The sequence below is a fragment of the Lepidochelys kempii genome, chromosome 1 (genome assembly GCF_965140265.1).
Source record: "Lepidochelys kempii isolate rLepKem1 chromosome 1, rLepKem1.hap2, whole genome shotgun sequence".
Lineage (NCBI taxonomy): Eukaryota > Metazoa > Chordata > Testudines > Cheloniidae > Lepidochelys > Lepidochelys kempii.
The window spans coordinates 305,117,277-305,137,134 of record NC_133256.1 but is presented as its reverse complement, the minus strand read 5'-3'; the positions used below and the strand labels follow the sequence as shown (position 1 = coordinate 305,137,134).

Below are 19,858 nucleotides of genomic sequence, written 5' to 3'. Positions count from 1 at the left end.
TGCTTCACCTTGCAGAATTTGCCTTGAATACAAATAATCTACAAGTGGGTCATATGCTGCATATTCTGAACAGTTAAGATTACCTGTGGCAGAATACTAGTGCACAAAACACTAAAATACATAAATAAATAAAATGGGTACCTGGAATATCAATAGAAGATCACTGAGTAGGAGTTGGGAGGCTGATATTTACCTCTATACTCTGCATTAGTGTGTCCAGTTCTGGTGTGCACACTTCAAAAAGGGTGTTCACAAACTGGAAAGGGTTCAGAAGAGGGCTACAAGAATTATTCAAAGTCTGGAAGACATGCCTTACAATGAGAGAGTTAAGAAACTATCTATTTAGATCAGAGGTCCACAAACTGTGGGGCATGGAGGAATCTTTGCGAGGGTGTGGTGGGGCCCAGACCAGTCTCCCTCCCCTGGGCCACTCCCGGCTGTGGCCCTACTCCCAGCTGTGGCCCCAGCTGCTGCTCCCAGCCTCTGGCCCTCTTCCCAGCCCCAGTGGGGCCCAGAAAGATTACATTACGGGCTAAGGTGAGGATGCAACATTAAAAGTTTGGGTAAGTCTGATTTAGATAAACCAAGAGAAGATTAAGAAGTGGTTTGGTCACAATCTACAAGTATCTACACGGGAAAGAGATTTCTGATAGTGGATGGCTCTTTAATCTAGCAAAACAAACAAAAAGGCAAAAGATGATCTAGTAGTTGGAAGATGAAGCTAGACAAATTCAGGATAGAAATAAGGTGCACATTTTTAACAGTGAGGATAATTAACAATTGGAAAAAGCCATCTATGGGTGTGGTGGATTCTCCTTCACTTGGTGTCTTTAAATCAAGACTGGATATCCTTCTAAAAATAAATGTTCTAGCTCAAACATGTTATAAGGTTGATATAGAATTTACTGGATGAGATTTTATGACCCTTCTGACTTTAAAACCTATTAACTTTAACTTCCTTCCACTCCCTTCCCCCCATTTTATTTTATTTCAGCCTTGTTATACACATTTGCAATTACAGCTTGCTGATTTTGCAGAAAGCACAAAACTGCACTTTCCCCCGGTCATTAAACTATAAGCAGTCTTTAAAATTAAATGGATCTGAACAAACCCCGAATTTTGAGGCTTTTCAGCTCCAGAATGAAACCTCACCATTCAGGCTAATGTCTGCTTCTTAGCATTTCTGCTATAGACTTAGTAAGTAATAATTTTGAATGCTTCAAATTTGTGTGTGTGCAACTTGGGACATGTTAAAGGGGCCTGATTTTTAGAAAGTCCTGAGCATTTCCCTAGTGAAAATCAGGTCCTTTTAAGGTATCTCAAATTGGTCTCAAAGTCACCAGTCACTTAAAAAAATTGGTCTCCTATTCAAATAAAAAAGCCTCTTGTGCTCCCTAAGTCCTGCTGCTCATTAGATTTGTGTAAAATCATTTACAGAAAGTTCATGATCCCAATCCAGGAGTTCTGTTTCACAAGAGTTCATGACATTTAGCTGGAGTTTCAGGTCCATCCAAAACTCAAGCAAATGCTGGCAAAATTCACCCATTCCCTAATGAACTTTTCCTTTGGCAGAAGATTTTTAAAGCAAGAAATGGTGGGTATGTTCAATTTATAGACAGCACAGTCAGGCTAAGGGAATTAAGTCTGATTCAAGAAGTGACAGAGAAGATAGGACAGCATCCAAGATAGTCTGCTCAGAAACTCGTACCTTACACAAGGAAGGAGGGTGGGGAAGACTGACTAGAGTACAAAAAGCATTTAACCAAATAATATCAGCATGGAATACTACAAAGTGGAGCACTCAGATTTATTTTATTGCTAAGCAAGAAATGTTTTATGCTCAAACTTTCACAGGTTATCACAACCTTGAGATAAACTTTACAAAGTGGGTATATTCCTGTCTTTTGAGTCAGTGTTTCTCCTCATCCACACTTACGAAACAAGATCCTCCCCTGTGTTGGAGCAGCTGCCTACCATGCCACTGGTGCAAAGCTATCCTCTGCCCAGCAGATCCAACCCATAGAGAGCTCACCTGCATAAGGTGATCCTCCACTGACCTTCTAGGACCTTCAGGCCATTGATAGGCAGCTCAAGTTACAGTAGCCAATTTGCACCAGGGAACCAGACTGGTGCAGAATGGCCCAGGCTTGAAAGAGTGCAAACATGGCTTAAACCCACTGGAATAGATTGGGCCTATTTTATAGCACCCTCTTCCTTTTGGACCGAGCTTTACTCTACTGAGTCAGCTCACCCCCTTGGCTAATCCTTGTCAGTTTCCCTGGATTCCTTGAGAAACACAAATCTTCAGCTAGAGCAGTTTCTTTAACTGAGCCTTCTTAACAAACATGGTCCCACCCCACCCCGCCCCCCAGACTCTTACTTCAAAATCGGTGAAAAAAAAGAGGAGAATTTAAAAAAAAAAAGTGCATGGGGTTTAGGTGTCCTCATTGCAATGGAAGATGTAATAAAAGCACTGATACATGCCACTGCAGCCCAGCAGGAAGCCACCCAGTCCATGCGATGGCACAACAAGAATCCATGCAGCTACAACAAGAGACTAACCAATTATTGATAGGGCAGGCCTCCCAGGATCGAGCCCTTTTACAGGGGCTGGTAGACAACCTGAAAGCCCTCACTGCCAAAAACCAAGGGTCTGAAGAGTCACGAGTATGGAGGGCTGCTGGTTGTCTACCAAAGATGACAGCCAATGATGAAATAGAGGCATATCTCCTCTCCTTTGAGAGGACCGCCTTGTGAAAGGCATGGCCCCAGGACCAGTGGGCCAGCAACCTTGCTCCCTTATGTGAAGAAGCTCAGAAAGCCTATCATGACATGCCCACTGAAGCTGCCTGTGACTACCCTCAGCTGAAAGTGGAGATCCTAGCGCGATCGGGGTAATGACTGCAGTACGGTCCCAGAGATACGAGTGGAGATACCAGGATGGCAAGCCTCCAAGGTCCCAATTGTTCGACCTCATCCACCTCACACGAAAATGGTTATGACCCGAGGCATGCAAACCGGAGGAAATGTTGGAAACTCTGGTAATAGACCGCTATACGAGGGGATTGCCTCCAGATCTTTGTGCAAGGGTGGGCCAGAACGACCCTGCCACCTACAACGGGATGATCACATTGGTGGAGAGATGGATAGCAGCCCTTGAGCTGTCCCGACTACCCAGAGAAGCCCCCTCCCGAAACAAGTATCCAGGCCCGATCCCAGAAGGTCAGATAACCAAGCACTCGGGGAGCCCCCGGTGGAAGAGAATAGTGGCCACAGAACAGCCGGGAACCCAGAAAGAACTATTCCGCACTAGCATTGCCCTGATGCTGTCCTCCCTAAAGTGGAAGGGGAAATACTGAGGTAATCAACATGTCCTCCCTTACTTGAGATATGCTGGGGCAGGGGAAAGTATACTTCAGGGCCTATTCTTGCTTATTTTCCCTCAGCAATCCTGCCTACTTGTGGGAGCTCCTGCTGGGATTTGCCCCATACAATGTCCAGGACCTTAAAGCCAGGATCTAGCCCTGTCAGGAACTAGCCCTGGTTTAGGTATGTTGGTGAGTTGGTAAATGTAGGCTTGGAAGGATTAGATTTTTATCAGTAAATGTGGTTAAAAGTTGATTTCACTGTACACACACAAACTCACCAAAAAATATTTCCATCAAGGATAATCAAAATTTACAGACAAGGAAAGTAAGAAATGATAACTGAGAACTTATTAGAGTTTGATTTAAGGATATTTACTTCGTATATTTTGACATGTGATGTTGACAGTTTGTGTTTTAATGCTTACAAAGCTTTAGCTTTTTGAATCTCAACATTTACTGTCATTAAATAATTGTCTGATCCTGTCCCATAATTTCCTTTAGCTGTGAAAATTTAAATAGATAATATAGATGTTTATTTTTAAGTTTATATTTTTATCAGTCAAAATTATTTAAAAAAAAATCAAATTGTGCCAAGCCTAAATAAATGGCATTTTCTCCACTGAATTAGCACTGAGCATAGAATTACTGAGCATTGTGCTGCCAGAGATGTCACCAGTCCCTCCACCCATAAAGGTGTAGGACATGTCAGGGTAGTAGGGCTGTGTCAGCTGTGATCAGTTCCATAAATCCCCAAGAACACTATGAGGGATGTGCTGTGGGGAGTCGGGGCCAGCTTGCACTAGAAACTAGACTCCTGTTGGGGAGGGACAATGCTAGCTGGAAAAGCTTTCTTCTTGATTGACTCAAACTTCCACGGACCAAAGGCATTACTTTTTATTTAAGGTCATTTAGAAATCAGGCCATAAGAAGCCTTTGGAAGTCTCAGTTTAAAAGCTGAACTGAGGTTTGGGTTTTTATATTTTAATAGCCCAAGTACCCTGGTCAGGTGAAAATCAAGACCCTGGCAACTGGTACCACGAACAACTGCTGCTCACCTGATACATCCCACTATCAAATATAAAAATCATATACTTTCGTTCTAATTCCATTAATGGTGGTGCTTTGAACTATCTTAATCTTATCAAACAAACTACTACAAATAACTTTAAGACATAAGCATACACAAGTTAAGCAAATCTTAGGCATGCTGATAGGCAATGCCCTATGCAGTTTTCTTAAGCTCCTCTAGTCCTGAAGGCACCACATCAATGGGTGATATTACCACAAGGGAAAAAAATCACTAATGTGTATGCTAAGTAGTTTATACACCAATTTTATTACAAAATTATCTTAGTCTGTACAGAACCAGCCTTAATAAATATTGGCCTGTATTTTGCATGATTCTGCAAGAGTGTAATTCCTACCCAACTTATTTATTTTATTTGTACAATGGTAGCACCTGGGGGCCTCATTCGTAGACCAGGATCCTGTTATGCTAGAGGCCATACAAACATACATTGCCAAATTATCAGGCCAGTATATTCAGTCAGAGTTCTTTAGAATAGATAGTGTCCTTTCTAGGGTTCTGAATTCTTTATGGCCTTGCGGGAGCTCACTGGAAAAAATAAGTCACTTTTTTCTCATTGCTTTTCTATAACTTTAATTGAAAGCTTTCCAAGAGTTTTAGAGTAGGGACTGTCTTTTACAATAGATGTGTACTCTTTGTCTATGGTCTTCTGGAACGCAAACAGCAAATAATAATAAAGCAGCAGGAATGCTTTTTTTTTTTAAGAAATAATCTAAATGCTCATTTGTTCTATCAAGAAACACTTTTGTGCAACAGGTACTACCAGGTGGAACTTCTTTTACTTCATAAGCACTAATTCAGAATCTAACAAACAAAATGCTCCACCCTCAAAATAAAGATTCCTGCTGTCCTATACAGTGAACATTTTATTCTTGGACAGGTTCAAATATTGGAAAGCTATGTGAACTATTTGCTTGCATTTTCCATCTATGCATAATTACTTTTGAGATAAAGTTACTGCACACGTTTTCAGTAATTCCTCAAATGGTTGTAAGTGATAAATTCTTAGAAAACAGGTTAAATGCCAGTCAAAAGAGATATGAAGAGTAAATGTAGTACTGTGTTTTTCTTAATGTTCATGCACAGAGATTTTTTTACTTTAATTGTGATCTGTCCTAATAATTAGGGTCACTATTTTTTAACCTTTTTTTAAAATAAGGCAAAATAATGCCAAAGCAATTTCTGTTATTGTATGAAATATCAAACCCAAAACAAAGACCTGAAACCAACAGGGTGCTTAGCACCTTGTGTTCTCACTGAAATAATTAAGTACCATGCACTAACAGGTGCCTGCCAAGGGCCAAATGCTGCACTTACAATACTATTTACTTAAATGAAATGATCAGCGATATAAATTAGTGCATGTTTAGGTGGGGGGCGGGGATGGGAAAGAAGAAGAAAAATGACTCTATTGAGCAGTCACTTAACTTTCCTTCTGGAACAAGCTGATGTGGATCTTAAATGTGCACTCCATCATGCTACTTTCTTTAGAGGTCTGGACGTGATGGAGATAGGAGAGGGATCATTCCACATCTACATTGCTGCTTGGAGCTGGAACAAGTTGTATTGTTCCAGTCTTCTGTATCAAATACAGGAAAGGGCTTTTTTCCTCCCCAAGAGTATTGTCAATGAGAACGTGAATTTGGGGTAGAATCTCATTTAACTGTAGTTGAGGGCTTGTCTACATGGAAAGTTAACAAGCACTCCAGAGTGTGAATTTACAGCACATCAGTAACTAACTCACCATATGGACACTGCTACAGTGCTTTGAAAGTCCTGGTGTATGGCTTAGCACACTGATGCTTCCAAGTACAGTATGCTAAGCTGCAGTCTGGGACTTTCACTGCGCTTTGGCAGTGTTCACACAGTGAGTTAGTGCATGGACAGCAGGTATGCCCTAGATTCACACCCTCCCTTGCTGTATGCTATCTTCCCAGGCAGACAAGCCTTCTGCAGCTGTGCAGCGAGGAGATGAGTTTTCTTCCACCACCACCACCTCCAACCCCTTTTGCATAGCCTATGTAAAAGCCAGAAACAATTGCGGCCCCTTCACTCAGTCAGGTGGAGTATTTGGTCATTCATAAAGGGGTATGACGGAGCACAGGCAGAAACTTCCTGGTGATCCACACCAACCCCACCAAGGGCCGGGCTCTGCCTTAAGCACACAAGAGAGTTCTAAAAGATTTACCAGAGGCTGTAGGTAGGGAATTAACATTTGGTTTTCAGCATTTTTTAATCGTCTCTGCAGTGTTTCCTCAGAAACTTTGTAGAAGCTAGAAGGACTGAAGAGATGACTGATGACACTAGGACACCGTGTAAGGGAAGGGTTCTTGCTAGATTTCTCCCTGGTCATAGTGTAATACTAGCTTGTTCAGAGTCCACATGTACCAAAACTTCCTCCTGCCATTATGAAGATATCTGTTCATTCTTTTTTACCCTCAAGGCAGTGCCTTGAACTACTGTCGGGAACTATTTAATAACACTTTTTCTTATGCTAACCAGCTGCTCACCTCACTGGCACTAGCTCCAGAGGCTTAAAGACCTAAAAGATATGGGTCAGATTCAGCAGTTGGCACCCACAGGATGGACAGAGCAGTCAGCAGTCATGAGGCTGACCAATATTGTTAACCTTCCCATCATTCTAGGAATTTCCTGTCTTATTGCAGGGGATGCACAGCATGGCCCTTAGAGCAAAAATAGAATTTGGAATGGCTGCAACAGGTTGGTTCTTGGATTTGTGTTGTTGACAATAGCTATAAGGCTGGACTCATGCAGCAGTCTGTGGCAGAAGGCCTAGCATGGAACAAAGCCAGGACATCTTCTTCAGAAAGTCTTAATAAAATTCCTGTCAAACTGCTAATCAAAACTCAGGCTGTTTTTTGAGTATCAGTGGCATACACAGTAAGGCCTTAAACATATTAAAAAAAAACTTTATTATTTAATTGTACCCTGCATAGAGATAAAGTACAGTAACCTCCTCTTATCTTAAAACAAACCATCTATTGTTTTCTTGCTTGAATGGATCTAAAAGAAAATAACTTTCACTGTATGACCTAAAGAAAGACTTTGCTAAGCTAGTTTAAATATCTGTTGTCTTTAATATATAGATGAAAACAAGAGCCCTGTCTTGTGACAAGGCTGGGTGAATAAGAAGATCTTAGAAGCTGGGTGGAATAAATACAGACAAGCTCTAGTGCAATACATCTTTACAAAATACACTTTTGTGTTTCACTGTGTGATAAAAACACTTGTCTGGAACCATGATCTGACAGCAGCAAGAAACATACAGTACCCATGGAGCCCACCTCAATGTATCAATTACAAACTGGATGTTAAATAGGACCTTGATCCTGTAGTAGTTTACATGCACAGAGTCAGATTTTTAAAAGACCTCAGCACGCTGAATACTGAGCTCTTTTGAAAATCTGGCCATGAGGTCAAGAAGAGTGGCGGGTGCTGAGGCCTTTAAAATCTGGCCCATAAATCTCCACTGAAATCAACAACAGTTTTGGTGTGGAAAAATAGCAAAACTGAGCACCTCATGCAGACACTTTCCTCAGTAAATAGTTTTATAAGAGTTAAAAAATAGTAAGCTGTTTTTAAAAATTTTGTTGTTTAAAAATGTTGATGAACATACAATTTTTATTTCGGCAAAAATTATCTAAATTTTTCAGGTTTTTTGCTTAAATATTTTCTATTTTCAGCTGAGGAAAGAATAGTTTTTAGGGTTTGGGGTTTTTCAATTAAATCCTCAATTTTTCAGAAATCTCCATGGAGATTTCTGTTTCTATGAAAACTTTTCACTGAAAAAAGATTTTTGAATGAAAATTGTTGACCATCTCTAAACCACAGCACTGGGAGAACTCACCTGAGCCAACCTTGCTGGGTTCTGTTTGTGTAGGTTATGTGTATCAGAACCTTCAAAGTCTGGTGACAAGGGCTCCACAGCTGGTTTGCTTGATGTTTCACAAAACTCATGTGGTGTCCCACCCTGGAAACTCCCTGTTAATAGACTAAGCCCATAAGTAGCAGTATCACTCTTCCTAATTTTGAGTAGCTCTGAGATTCTAAACCTTTCACACAGTTCCTGGGATCTTTCATACAGTTCTAGAGGCTCCCCTATTACCATCCTCCTCATCCTGAAGCATTTTTTCTCATTCAATAAACAGCTATTCTGAAATTTCTGGCTATCCCTAATCATACGTAAAGGTTGTTAATTCCATTTTCTATAAAGACATTTTGGTAATTAGATCTATTCTGAAAGAATAAATGAATTTAAAATATGATTGTTTGGCTTTTAACAATCAAAGTAGGTAGAAACTTTGGTAAGAAGCATCAGACCTTACTGTGAATGGTTTTATAATAGGCTTACTCTGTGGGCTTAGACCGTTTCATATGCAGCTGGGGAAACTATTCACAAATATTTTTTTCAAATTCAAATGGCTTCTCACATTTCCCCCTTTCTCTTTGCAAATATTAATGCAAACACATTCACATGAATGTTGCAGAATGGTTATTCTTAGTCTGAATATGTTAAGGGCCTGATCCAGTGCCCACGGAAGTCAATAGGAAGCACTGGTTGAAGGGATCAAGCCTAATAAAGTGATTTGCTTTTCATGCCAAAAGTGCTTTCCCACTGTGTTTAAAGTTTGTCATCCAGTCAGGAAACAGAAAAATTTCTATCTCAAATCACGAACAGCAAATTAGACTAAGATATAGTTTAAGTAAATATTTTGTGAGCAGCCCAATTTTCCTCCTCCCTTCTCTGGAATTGGTGTCACATTGCTACCACCATCATCCTTTCTGAGAGGATGAAAAACTGAAGAACACTCTTCTCTGGATTTGCTGTCCTTCCCTACATCATCCTTCACTGAACAACAGTCTGTGCCACATCCCCTGTTCTCAAAAGGGCTCCCTAACCCGAGTCGCAATGTGCAAAGAGACTGCATTTTCCGAACAACAGATCACCAGGATCTGCCTCTAGCAAGGGACTGGGTTGTGATGACAAAGCTACACCATTAGTGCCCATGTTAAGGCTGGCTCCTGGTATCTGCACAGAGCCTAAATGGTGCACATGATGACTTCTTTCTCGCCTCCTTTGCTTTGATAGTTATTACTTCATTTGTAATTTCCTTTACAGGTCATTAGTTTCCTTGGTCATTTTGTGCACTAACACAACAACCTTGGCACGGAAGCTGTTATGGGCTTGTGCACATGCAACTGCCTACAATTACTAGTTTTGTCTGTGCAATAACTGTCGTGAATGCCAGTTGGTGACAGAAAACTGGGGACTGGCACTGGGTTCATGAATACTGACACTAATAAGGCTGAAATTTCTTCCCCCAGGGAAAAAAAACTTTTAGTTTTCATTGAAATCTTGCGCAGGAAATTTTGAGTTTCCTGCTGAAAATGGGAGTTATAGTGCCTCACGGGAGTTGTAGTTTGATCCTTGTGTCCTCATTCTCCGCTGTGGACAGGTACCCCAGCTAGACAACATCTCCCATAATACAACAGAGAGTCTCCCCTTTTTGGTGAGGGGAATCTATACAACGTGGAGTCTCTGACTGTGTTGCTTTGTGGAAGATGTGGTCCAGCTGGGGATCCTGGCCCATAGGGGAGAATGGGAAAACAAAGAGCAAACTACAATTCCCACTGTTGGCCATAATCTTTTGTTTTTGGGGAAACATTTTGACAAAAAATTAATTTTCCATGCAAAAAAAGTCATCTAGTGTAAAACCCACTTTTCTGTCAAAGAATATTTTGAGAGAAAATTTGCAACCAGGCCTTCACACAAACCCTTTCTGTGAATGTGATAAGAGAAAACTAATCTGAAGTCTGAACTCACTCTGTCAAACTATATAGTGGCCTAACTTTTCTAGCAGTTATGTCTCAAGGAAGGCCAGACTCAAATGTCAAAAAGGGAAAGGTTTAAAACAGGTAGGGAACCTTTTTTCTATCAGGGGCCACTGGCCCACAGAAAAACTCAGTTGCAGGCCACACAGCACCACGGAGGAGCGTGGTGGAGGTGGTGGGGGGCTTCCCCCCACAGCGGGGTGAGCCGGCGGTCACAGCTCCAGCCCCATGGAGGTGTGTGTGTGTGCGGATGCTCGGGTTTCCCCTAGGCTCCAGGGTGAGGCCAGAAATGAGGGATTCAGGATGTGGTAGGGGACTCCCGGTTGGGGCAGGGGGTTGAGTGTGGGAGGGGATGAGGACTCCAGCTGGGGGTGTGGGCTCTGGGGTGGGGCTGGGAATGATGGTATTAGGGTGCAGGAGAAGGCTCTGGGCTGGAGCCAAGGGGGTTGGAGTGCAGCAGGGCGGGGCTCAGGGCTGGGGCAGGGGGTTGGGGTGCAGGGTCTGGGAGGTAGTTAGGGTGAGGGAGGGTGTTCTGAGCTGGGGCAGGAGATGCGGGCTCCCACCAGGCAGTGCTTACCTCAGGCAGCTCCCAGTCAGTGGCACAGCAGGGCTAAGGCAGACTCCCTGACTGGCTCCACGCTGCTCCCAGAAGCAGCCGCAATGTCCAGCCCCTAGGCGGAGGGGCCAGAGGGCTCTGGGCCCCCACAGCTCCCATTGGTTATGGCTGGGGGCAGGGGCAGGGCACGGAGCTTCCCTCAGTTCCCTGATCGCCACTTCACCTAGGGGCTGCACGGACATGCCAGCTGCTTCCAGGAGCTGCACGGAGCCAGCCGGACTTTTAACATCTTGCTAACCCCAGCTTCCACCCACAGCAGGGTGAGCCACGGGGGGGAACCCAGGCTCAGGGCTTCTGGCCCGTGGCATGTAGACTTGCCATGGGCCGGATGAAATGAAGCAGCAGGTAGGATCCGGCCCACGGGCCATAGGTTCCCCATCCCCTAGTTTAAAATATCCTAAAATTCTCTAACCCTGATTGTTTAGCTCCTCCTAACTCCCACACTAGTCTCGCACTCTCCAACAGAACCCAAGACCCCGTGGCTTTAATTATAATCACTCCTTCGGCATTGTAATTTCACCAGTTTATCTGGAATTAAAATAATACCATGTGACTAGAGAACCCAATCACCCATTGATATCACACAGATGGTTACATTCATGATGAGTTATCTGAGCAGTTACAAGTAACTTACAAACAAAGCGAAAAGACTGACCTCTTCTAGCTGACAGCAAGTAATTTGTGAGTCATTGATTAAATTGATCACAGTAAATAGTACATTCAGTGCAGTCATTTGAATGGGCTGGGCAGAGGTCATTTGAAGGCATCTTCCCCCTTTTCTCCCCTTCTTATTTTCCTGGAAGGAGTCTCTGCTCCAGTAACCGCATTTGCCTTTGGTATGCTAGAAGCAGCAACTTAATTGTGACTTTTGTCACATGACAATGGTGTTTGTGGCAGCAGTGTGAGAGAGAGCGCATGTGTGAGAGAATGTGCACCTTCCATCCACTGACTAGCTAGAGAACGGTTAATCCCTGCTCTCCAAGTAATGCAGCTCCACAGCTTTCCACCTTTTGTGCAGACACTGCCTTGAGTGAAGCCATGAGGGGAGAGCAGTTGGCTCAACTGGAGGGAACTATCCTATCCAGAGGTATAAAAAAAGGAGTCAGTGATGCATTAACCTATGAGGTACATCCTCTTCTTGAACAAAGGGACACCCTGACTGCAAGAAGCCCTTGCTGAGTTTTCTAAATTGACCATGGCTGCAGGATATCTTGCTTAGTTAAACTCCATACCCTGGATTGTTGGACCCCTCACCTGGTTTGAGTCATGTGACTTATCACAGATCATAAGAGAATTTTAATTTTAAGACTGACCTCTTCTAGCTGACAGGCCTTGATGACACTCTTATATCTGTATTCATCATAGGACACACCAAAGATGATGTTTTCTTTGATTGTTCCAGGCATGATCCAGGAGACTTGTGGAGAAAAGGAAATCCTTCCACTGTGCTTGATTTTACCTTCTGAAGGCTCCAACTCTCCCATTATCAACATCAAGAGAGAAGTCTGAAAATAATTAACAGTTAATGTATCAGAACAGATTTACACAACTGTAACAGATGCTCAGCATATGTGAGTCATCTTAATAAATAGCTTGTACTCTATTATGATGCATTCATCTTGTGCAGAGGGTCCATATCAGCACCTATCTAACACCAAAGCTGTATTTAGTGGAGGTTTTGGTGGTGCATAGGGTCCTGTAAAGGCTTCTCAACTGGGATGAAATTCATTCTCAGTAAATGAGGACAGTAGTCTATAATGCCGTGTAGCTATTCTAGTATAGGTTTCAGAGTAACAGCCATGTGTTAGTCTGTATTCGCAAAAAGAAAAGGAGTACTTGGGGCACCTTAGAGACTAACCAATTTATTTGAGCATAAGCTTTCGTGAGCTACAGCATGCATCCGATGAAGTGGGCTGTAGCTCACGAAAGCTTATGCTCAAATAAATTGGTTAGTCTCTAAGGTGCCACAAGTACTCCTATTCTAGTATAGGAACTGGGAACTCTGCATTCTGATCAGCTGGCAAACTAAACTGAGCAGATATTCTGGCTAAGAAACAAAGATCAAAACAGCTTAGACCAGTGCAGTAAAACTAACAGTGTCATATAAGACAGCCATTTTTTAAATATTTATTTTACCAGTGAGACAGTTTCATTTGGGCATACACATAACAGTTTGCATGAGCAATTGTAGTAGCTGCTTGATGTCTTGCATAGTTAAACTCCACATCCTGTGTTGTTGGATCCCTCCCCTGACTTGAGTCATGTGATGGTTGCACAAGCACATTTTAGATTCAGGCCTGCAATGATTTAAATAAATGAATGTGTGTGTGTGCATGTGTGTGTGTGAGAGAGAGAGAACAAAAGAGAGAGAGAGAGAGTGGGAGGAGGTTATTATTCAATTTTGACATCACCAGTTATTTTGTTTAATTTTTTTCTCTATCCCATGACACAATGCAAAATGTGTTGCTTTTTGTTGATGGTGGCTGTCACATGCAGGCTCAGAAATCTTTCTACCTATGTAGCCTTGAAAAGTGTAACTTCTTTGTGCATGTTTAATTGTTCAGATAAACAGCTCAGTTTGATCTGATTTTTCCTCTGTTAACTCAGCTATGGCTAGTGTTTCGTATTTCTCTTCATAAAAGAATTGACTGTAATTTCAATACTGACATGTTATAATTTCAAAGTTAATCAGTAGCTAGTAGTAACCTTGCCACACAGTGTTGGCTACCTGATCAAAGAATAGAATTGAGAAATACAAGGAAATATATGTTACAAGAGGTACTCTATTTATTAGTGATAAGAATACCATTAATCAGCACAGCTGGGACTTGGTGGCCAAAAACTCCATAAATCTTCTTAAGTCACAATTTTATGGTGTGACGTTCAGAGGAAGTTTGACAGATAGTAAAATATTCACGGAGAATCTTGTGTGGTATATCATTCCCCTGTCCCAGAGGTTCAATTCTCCAAAATGCCTGCTTCACCAGGTTAAACACTAGGTCCAGTATTTCACAGGATTAACCATTTAGTGTGTTTCACACATCTAGCATATATCTGTTTGTTTTAATCCTGTGTCTCTAATATAACTTTTAATTTGCTCAAACTAAAGTGTCTGCTGGTAAAACGCTCCTAAAAATTTGTCACGCTTCTGCGGTTTTCCAAGTCCAGAAAAATGCCTTTTGCAGATACCAATTATAGACAAAAATAACATTGTGTATTCTGTTTCTGTGGTTCGTGGGTTTGGTTATACCTGGGTGAGCCAATAATAACTTTAGCCAAAAGAAGGACAGTAAGGATTAAATATTTTGAGGAAAAAAGCTTTCCTTTTCCTAAATTCTTGTATATTAGATTGTTTTAAGTAACTCAAGGAAATGGATTCTCCAGGTAAAGACTATCATTGAGGATAATTATCCACTGGAACAATTTACTAAGGGTTGTGGCAAATTCTTCATCAGTAGTAATTTTTAAATCAAGATTGAATGTTTTTTCTAAAAGATATATATTCTAGTTCAAACAGGGATTATTTCAGGAAAGTTCTATAGCCAGGGAGGTCAGACTAGATGATCACAGTGCTCCCTTCTGGCCTCAGAATCTATGAAACCATATTTTATTTAAATTGTTAGTTTAAGATTATAAATACTGGATCAAGGGGAATAACCACGTTAGGCTAAAAGTGACTGGAATAATGTGTCAGAAATTGTTCTTCTGTTAGTTTCTGATGAAAATGTTGTGTCCCTGCTTCACATACAGTCAAAATCATCAGCAGTAACTTTTTCATACTTGTATCTTATTATGCCAAGTCTACAATGCAATTCCCATTGGTATTAATACTTAAGAATAATGCTTGAGAGAGAAGCTGATGGGAGTTTTACCATTGACTTCAATGTACCAAGGATTTTACCCAGTGAATATAATAAAAGAAAATCAGGATTGGATCAAAAACAATTAGCTAACCAAAATAAATAAATTAAAAGTTGATAAATGCATAACCAATAGTGGTCCATGTTGTCATACCTTTCTCCACAAGCAGTCCCACTGAAGTCAATGGGACCACACTGGTGAAGTAAACTGCTACTCAGTATGAATCGGGGTATCACAATCCAGCACATTATTTGTAATAAATAGTTTGATCAGATATATTATCGGCAAATCAAATGCACCATTGAATGATTTGATTATATAAGTTAGGCTCTTCAGGATATTATTTTTGGAAGCACATAAATTGTTGACATAACTATTAATTGTTTACGGTCTTCACTGTGGAAATTTAATTTTGTGTTATTCCTATGAAACACCTCTGACTTCCTAAGATCAGTCTTGTCTTGTAAATTACCATTTCCTTGTTAGAATGTAAAAATGGCCACATTGTGCCAGGTCAATGATCCATCTAGCCCAGTATCCTGTCTTCCGACAGTGGCCAATGCCACATGCTTCAGAGGGAATGAACAGAACAGGTCACTTATCAAGTGATCCATCTCCTGTCACCCAGTCCCAGCTTCTGGCAATTAGAGGCTTAGGAACACAATATTTGAGTTTGTATTTACTTGTATATGGCCTATATACACTCTAGTATGGAAAATACCCAGGATAACATTCTTATATTGCCCTAGCACTAAAAATACAATAGAAGTCCTTTGGCCATTCCATTCAAACTAGAGGCTTTGATATAGTTTAGGCAGAGGGCATGGCATGGGAAGAAGATAATCAGGTACATTGCAGCAAATGAATACCATATTATAGTTAAAACAATAACAATTTAACCATATTATAAAACACTTTTGCCAAACAATAATATTTTATATTTTATCAGTGAGGTAGAAACTGGAATACCTTGCCTGCACCAGTAGATCCAGAAACAGTTAACAGCTCTCCTTTCTCAATTTTAAAGTTGATATCTTTAAGAACAGGAGTGCCATAAAGTGGAAAGTTACTAAAGAGGAGATTATTATCATTGCTGGAAACTTTTCTGCTCTCCTGCTTTGCTTTTACAAATATCTCCCCAATTCCCTGCAAAAACATTAGACAGGCAATAAATAGAAGAAAGACATATGCAGACACGTATGTAATACTGTAGAGCTGTATTTTTTTAAACACAGGTAAGAAAAGTATGCACTTATTCTAAAATTTGTTTTCTTAGATCTACATGATTTCATTATTACATTTTAAAAATAATAAATTTATTAAATGATCTTTACAGTAAACCTGGCTTTTTGCTAAAGTTGGGGTGATAAGTGCAGGCACCTTTAACTTTGCTATTTTTCCAGCATCAACACAGCTTTGGAGACGGATTCTGATCCCATGCTGGTGTCAATCAGGAATAACTAGTGAAACACTGCCAAAATGCAAACAAAGTGCTTCCTCCAAAATTTCCATTTTGGCATAATTTGACATGTTTAAATGTGATTTTCCCAAGATAGTGCACTTTCTCACCCATCACCCATAAAGCAGTCTTCTCTAATTGGTGTGGGCAGCCAATGGAGAGAGCAAGTTTTCACTAACTAAGGGATTGATCAGCAGACAATCTTAAATTAGGGCAGGGAACCTGGGATTAGCACAGATGATCCAGAAAAAGGTTGTGGGGTTTTATTTTTCATTTGTTTTGTTCTATGTAATTAATGGGAAAAAATCTGAAATTAAAAAATATTTCTAGTAATTTTATTTTGTTTGATTTAAGTTCTAACCTCATCCCAGAAGGCTGTTACTTTTTCCAGCTCAACACCAGTTGTTGTTAAATTATACTCCAGAGTTTTATATTCTTCTTTTTGCAAGAAATCCTGTAAGCATAATGACAATAGATTAAAGCAAAGGGTATTAGACTACACTATCACACGCAAACAGATAATACACAGCACAGTTATTCAGTGCATTTATATCAACTTCAGCAGCTGGTATTCAGTCTTATCATTGTATTTTTGTGTTCTAGTGCAAGGGAGATGAATATGTTTTGTGTGTAGTGTGTTTCCTTATCTCTTGGAAGCACGAGGAAGTTGCTTGTGAAGATGGAGACTCTGTCACCACCAGCCAAAACGTACCGTATGGGCATCAGGGTCTGATTAAGAGTGGTTATAAAAACTTGGTATATCCTTGGTTTTAAGGGCTTACATTGGGCAATGTCATGCAACCAGTCAAAATCCTTTTTAAACAAAAATTTTGTTGATGAAATAATTAGCAATATTGGTAAGCAAAGAAACAAACTACTTATCTGTTCTTTCTCACTTACCCCATGACTGCAAAAAAATGAGTTAATTATCAAGGTATATCCACCAAAAAGGAAAGTTATATAACAGATCTTTGCTACTGCAGCTTTAAGGTTGTATAATTAAAATGGTAGAAGTCAGAGAAGGCAAAAATAAAGGTTTCTTCAGCAGCATTGCACTAATATTATTTTATGGCATACACTTAACAGGCAAAACAGGAATAGAAAATAGAACGTGTGTAATTTGGTTAAGCTAATGTTGCTGTAGGAAAGTTAACTTTTGCATTCTCTGGCTTTACTAAAGAATTATTAAAATTGTACAGTTCATATAAAAAGTTATTCTATTTAAGTTCCATTTTCCTTTTTCAAAGGGGAGAGCTAAAGGCTCCTCTACCCCCCAATGCCTTCTTTAAAGTCCTGAGGCCAAATTTTGCCAGCTTAGGCCCTGATCGAGTATGATATTTAAGCACATACCTAATGGGACAACACACAATCATGAAGTTACTCACATGAGTGAGTATTTGTAGGACTAGAGTCTTAGGCACCTAAATTTATTCTTTAGGTAGTACCTATATGGTGATTTAGGCAAGGACAGCTTCACTCCCCATCAGCCAGACAGATAGGGTTGCCAACTGTCTAATCGCACAAACCAAAACACCCTCTTCCCTGATTCTGCCCAGAGGCCCCACCCCTTCCCCGCCCCTTCTCCGAGGCCACGCCCCACTCACTCCATCCCCGCTCCCTCTGTCGCTCGCTCTCCTCCACTCTCACTCACTTTCACCAAGCTGTGGCAGGGGGTTGGAGTACAGGAGGGGGTGCGGACTCTGGGCTGAGGGGTGGGGCCGAATGGTTCGGAGTGTGGGAGGGGGCTCCGGCTGAACCTGGCACAGGGGGTTGGAGTTCAGGAAGGGGTACAGGGTGCAAGTTCTGTGAGGGAGTTTGGGTGCTGGAGGGAACTCCAGGCTGGGGCAGGGGATTGGGGTGCAGGAGGGGGTGAGGGGTGCAGGCTCTGGGAGGGAGTTTGGGTGCAGGAGGGGGCTGGGGTAGGGGGTTGGAGTGCAGGAGGGGATGCAGGGTGCAGGCTCTGGTCAGGAGGCACTTACCACAGTTCATGGCCAATGGGAGCTGCAGAGTCGGCACTGGGGGCGGGGGCAGGATGTGGTGCCTCCTGCTTCCCGCCCCCAAGGGGAAGCAGGGACATGCCAGCCACTTTCTGGTGCAGCATGGAATCAGGGCAGGCAGGGAGCATGCCTTAGCCCCGCTGTGCCACCAGACTTTCAGCGCCTAAAGTCTCCCAGTTTGACTTCAGTAGCCTCCAGGAGATACGGCCTGATTCCAGGAGACTCCCAGCAAAACCAGGAGGGTTGGCAACCCTACAGACAGACCATTAAATCCTTCCTGCCCTGGTCCAATGTGGGGTTTGTCCTTCCTGTCATAGATCTGAATCTCAAACACTCAAGTTTAGATTTGACCCTTTGCAAAGTGCAGAGATCAGACCAGCATGAAATCCAGATCAGAATCTCCCCCGTCCAACTCTCGTTTGTCCCTGGTCCTCTCTTTCTCCCACCTCCCTGCTCAACCCAAACAAATAAAAAAAGCCAGTTTAGAACTGTTCTAATTCCATATTATGATTCAGGTCTATCTATAAGTACTATCTCATGCATTCTTATCACATTAATTATAAAAATGTATTATATTCAATAACTTTAACAAAAAAAATGGAGAGAGCTGATGAGATTTGGACAAAAAATAATATAAGAATTCCAAGAGAGATCTGAAACAGCATTTTTAAATGATCCATCCCATAAGACCCCATCTTGAATTCACTGCACACATCCAAAACTACTGTTGACATAGTGGGTGTTTGAGGTATGCAACAATTGTAAGACTGCCCCTTGTCATGTTTAAATTCTGCTGAAAGATTTATTCTACAGGTAAGAGGCAATAACTTGGAAGTGCTTCCCATTTAAAGACTGTGGTTCTGAGGTGACTTTAGATCAGAAAACCATAAAAGCAATTCATGTTATATGAAACTGTGTACTTTTGATGAGGGATTGACAAAATAAGGTACTATAAAGGATTAGGTTTTGTATCTGGAAGGATCTTAGTTTATGTACAGTACCTGTATTTTGTTGATTGCTCCAAGAGAGTCATACCATGTCTGCACAGCCCCGGGGAACTGCCTAGTGACTGTCATTCGAAGAACAATGCAGAATGAGATGGTGGTAAATATTTTTCGGACGATAATTCCATGTGTCAGTGCAAGGGGAAGCACACACAAAAACACCACAAAAAAACCTGAGAAGAAGAAGGCTGAACTGTTGAAATATCTCACATATGCAGCTTTTCGGGTCAGTTTCAGTTCAGTTCTGTTAAAAAAAGAAGTGTAAAGATTCATTGTTCATAGTGACAGAAAGGTGGGTGAAAAATTTAGTGACACAGGCTTAACTATGTGTCCATGTTTGTCATTACTTTCCAAGACTACTGAAGAAGTGACCCCATGCCTACTATTAGTGTGAAAGCTTGAGGAAAGGGAAGCAGATACACTAAGCCCTGGTCTACACTACGAGTTTAGGTCAAATTTAACAGTGTTAGATCGATTTAACGTCCACACGACTAAGCCATTTTTGTCGACTTAAAGAGCTCTTAAAATTGATTTCTGTACTCCTCCCTGACGAGGGGATTAGTGCTGAAATTGACATCACTGGGTTGAATTTGGGGTAGTGTGGACGCAATTC

The 19,858-nt window shown here is 41.4% G+C and overlaps 1 protein-coding gene across 2 annotated transcripts in view; it reads right to left on the bottom strand.

Moving 5' to 3' along the window:
* CFTR (CF transmembrane conductance regulator) overlaps window positions 1–19,858 on the bottom strand; it is a 145,537-nt gene that overhangs the window by 84,586 nt on the left and 41,093 nt on the right. For both annotated transcript variants that reach the window (XM_073328163.1, XM_073328164.1), the window contains 4 exons: window positions 19,243–19,489; window positions 16,606–16,698; window positions 15,755–15,931; window positions 12,238–12,429 (listed from right to left, as the gene is read on the bottom strand). In XM_073328163.1, coding sequence (XP_073184264.1) covers window positions 12,238–12,429; window positions 15,755–15,931; window positions 16,606–16,698; window positions 19,243–19,489 — 709 coding nt within the window. The remainder of the gene's footprint in view (window positions 1–12,237; window positions 12,430–15,754; window positions 15,932–16,605; window positions 16,699–19,242; window positions 19,490–19,858) is intronic.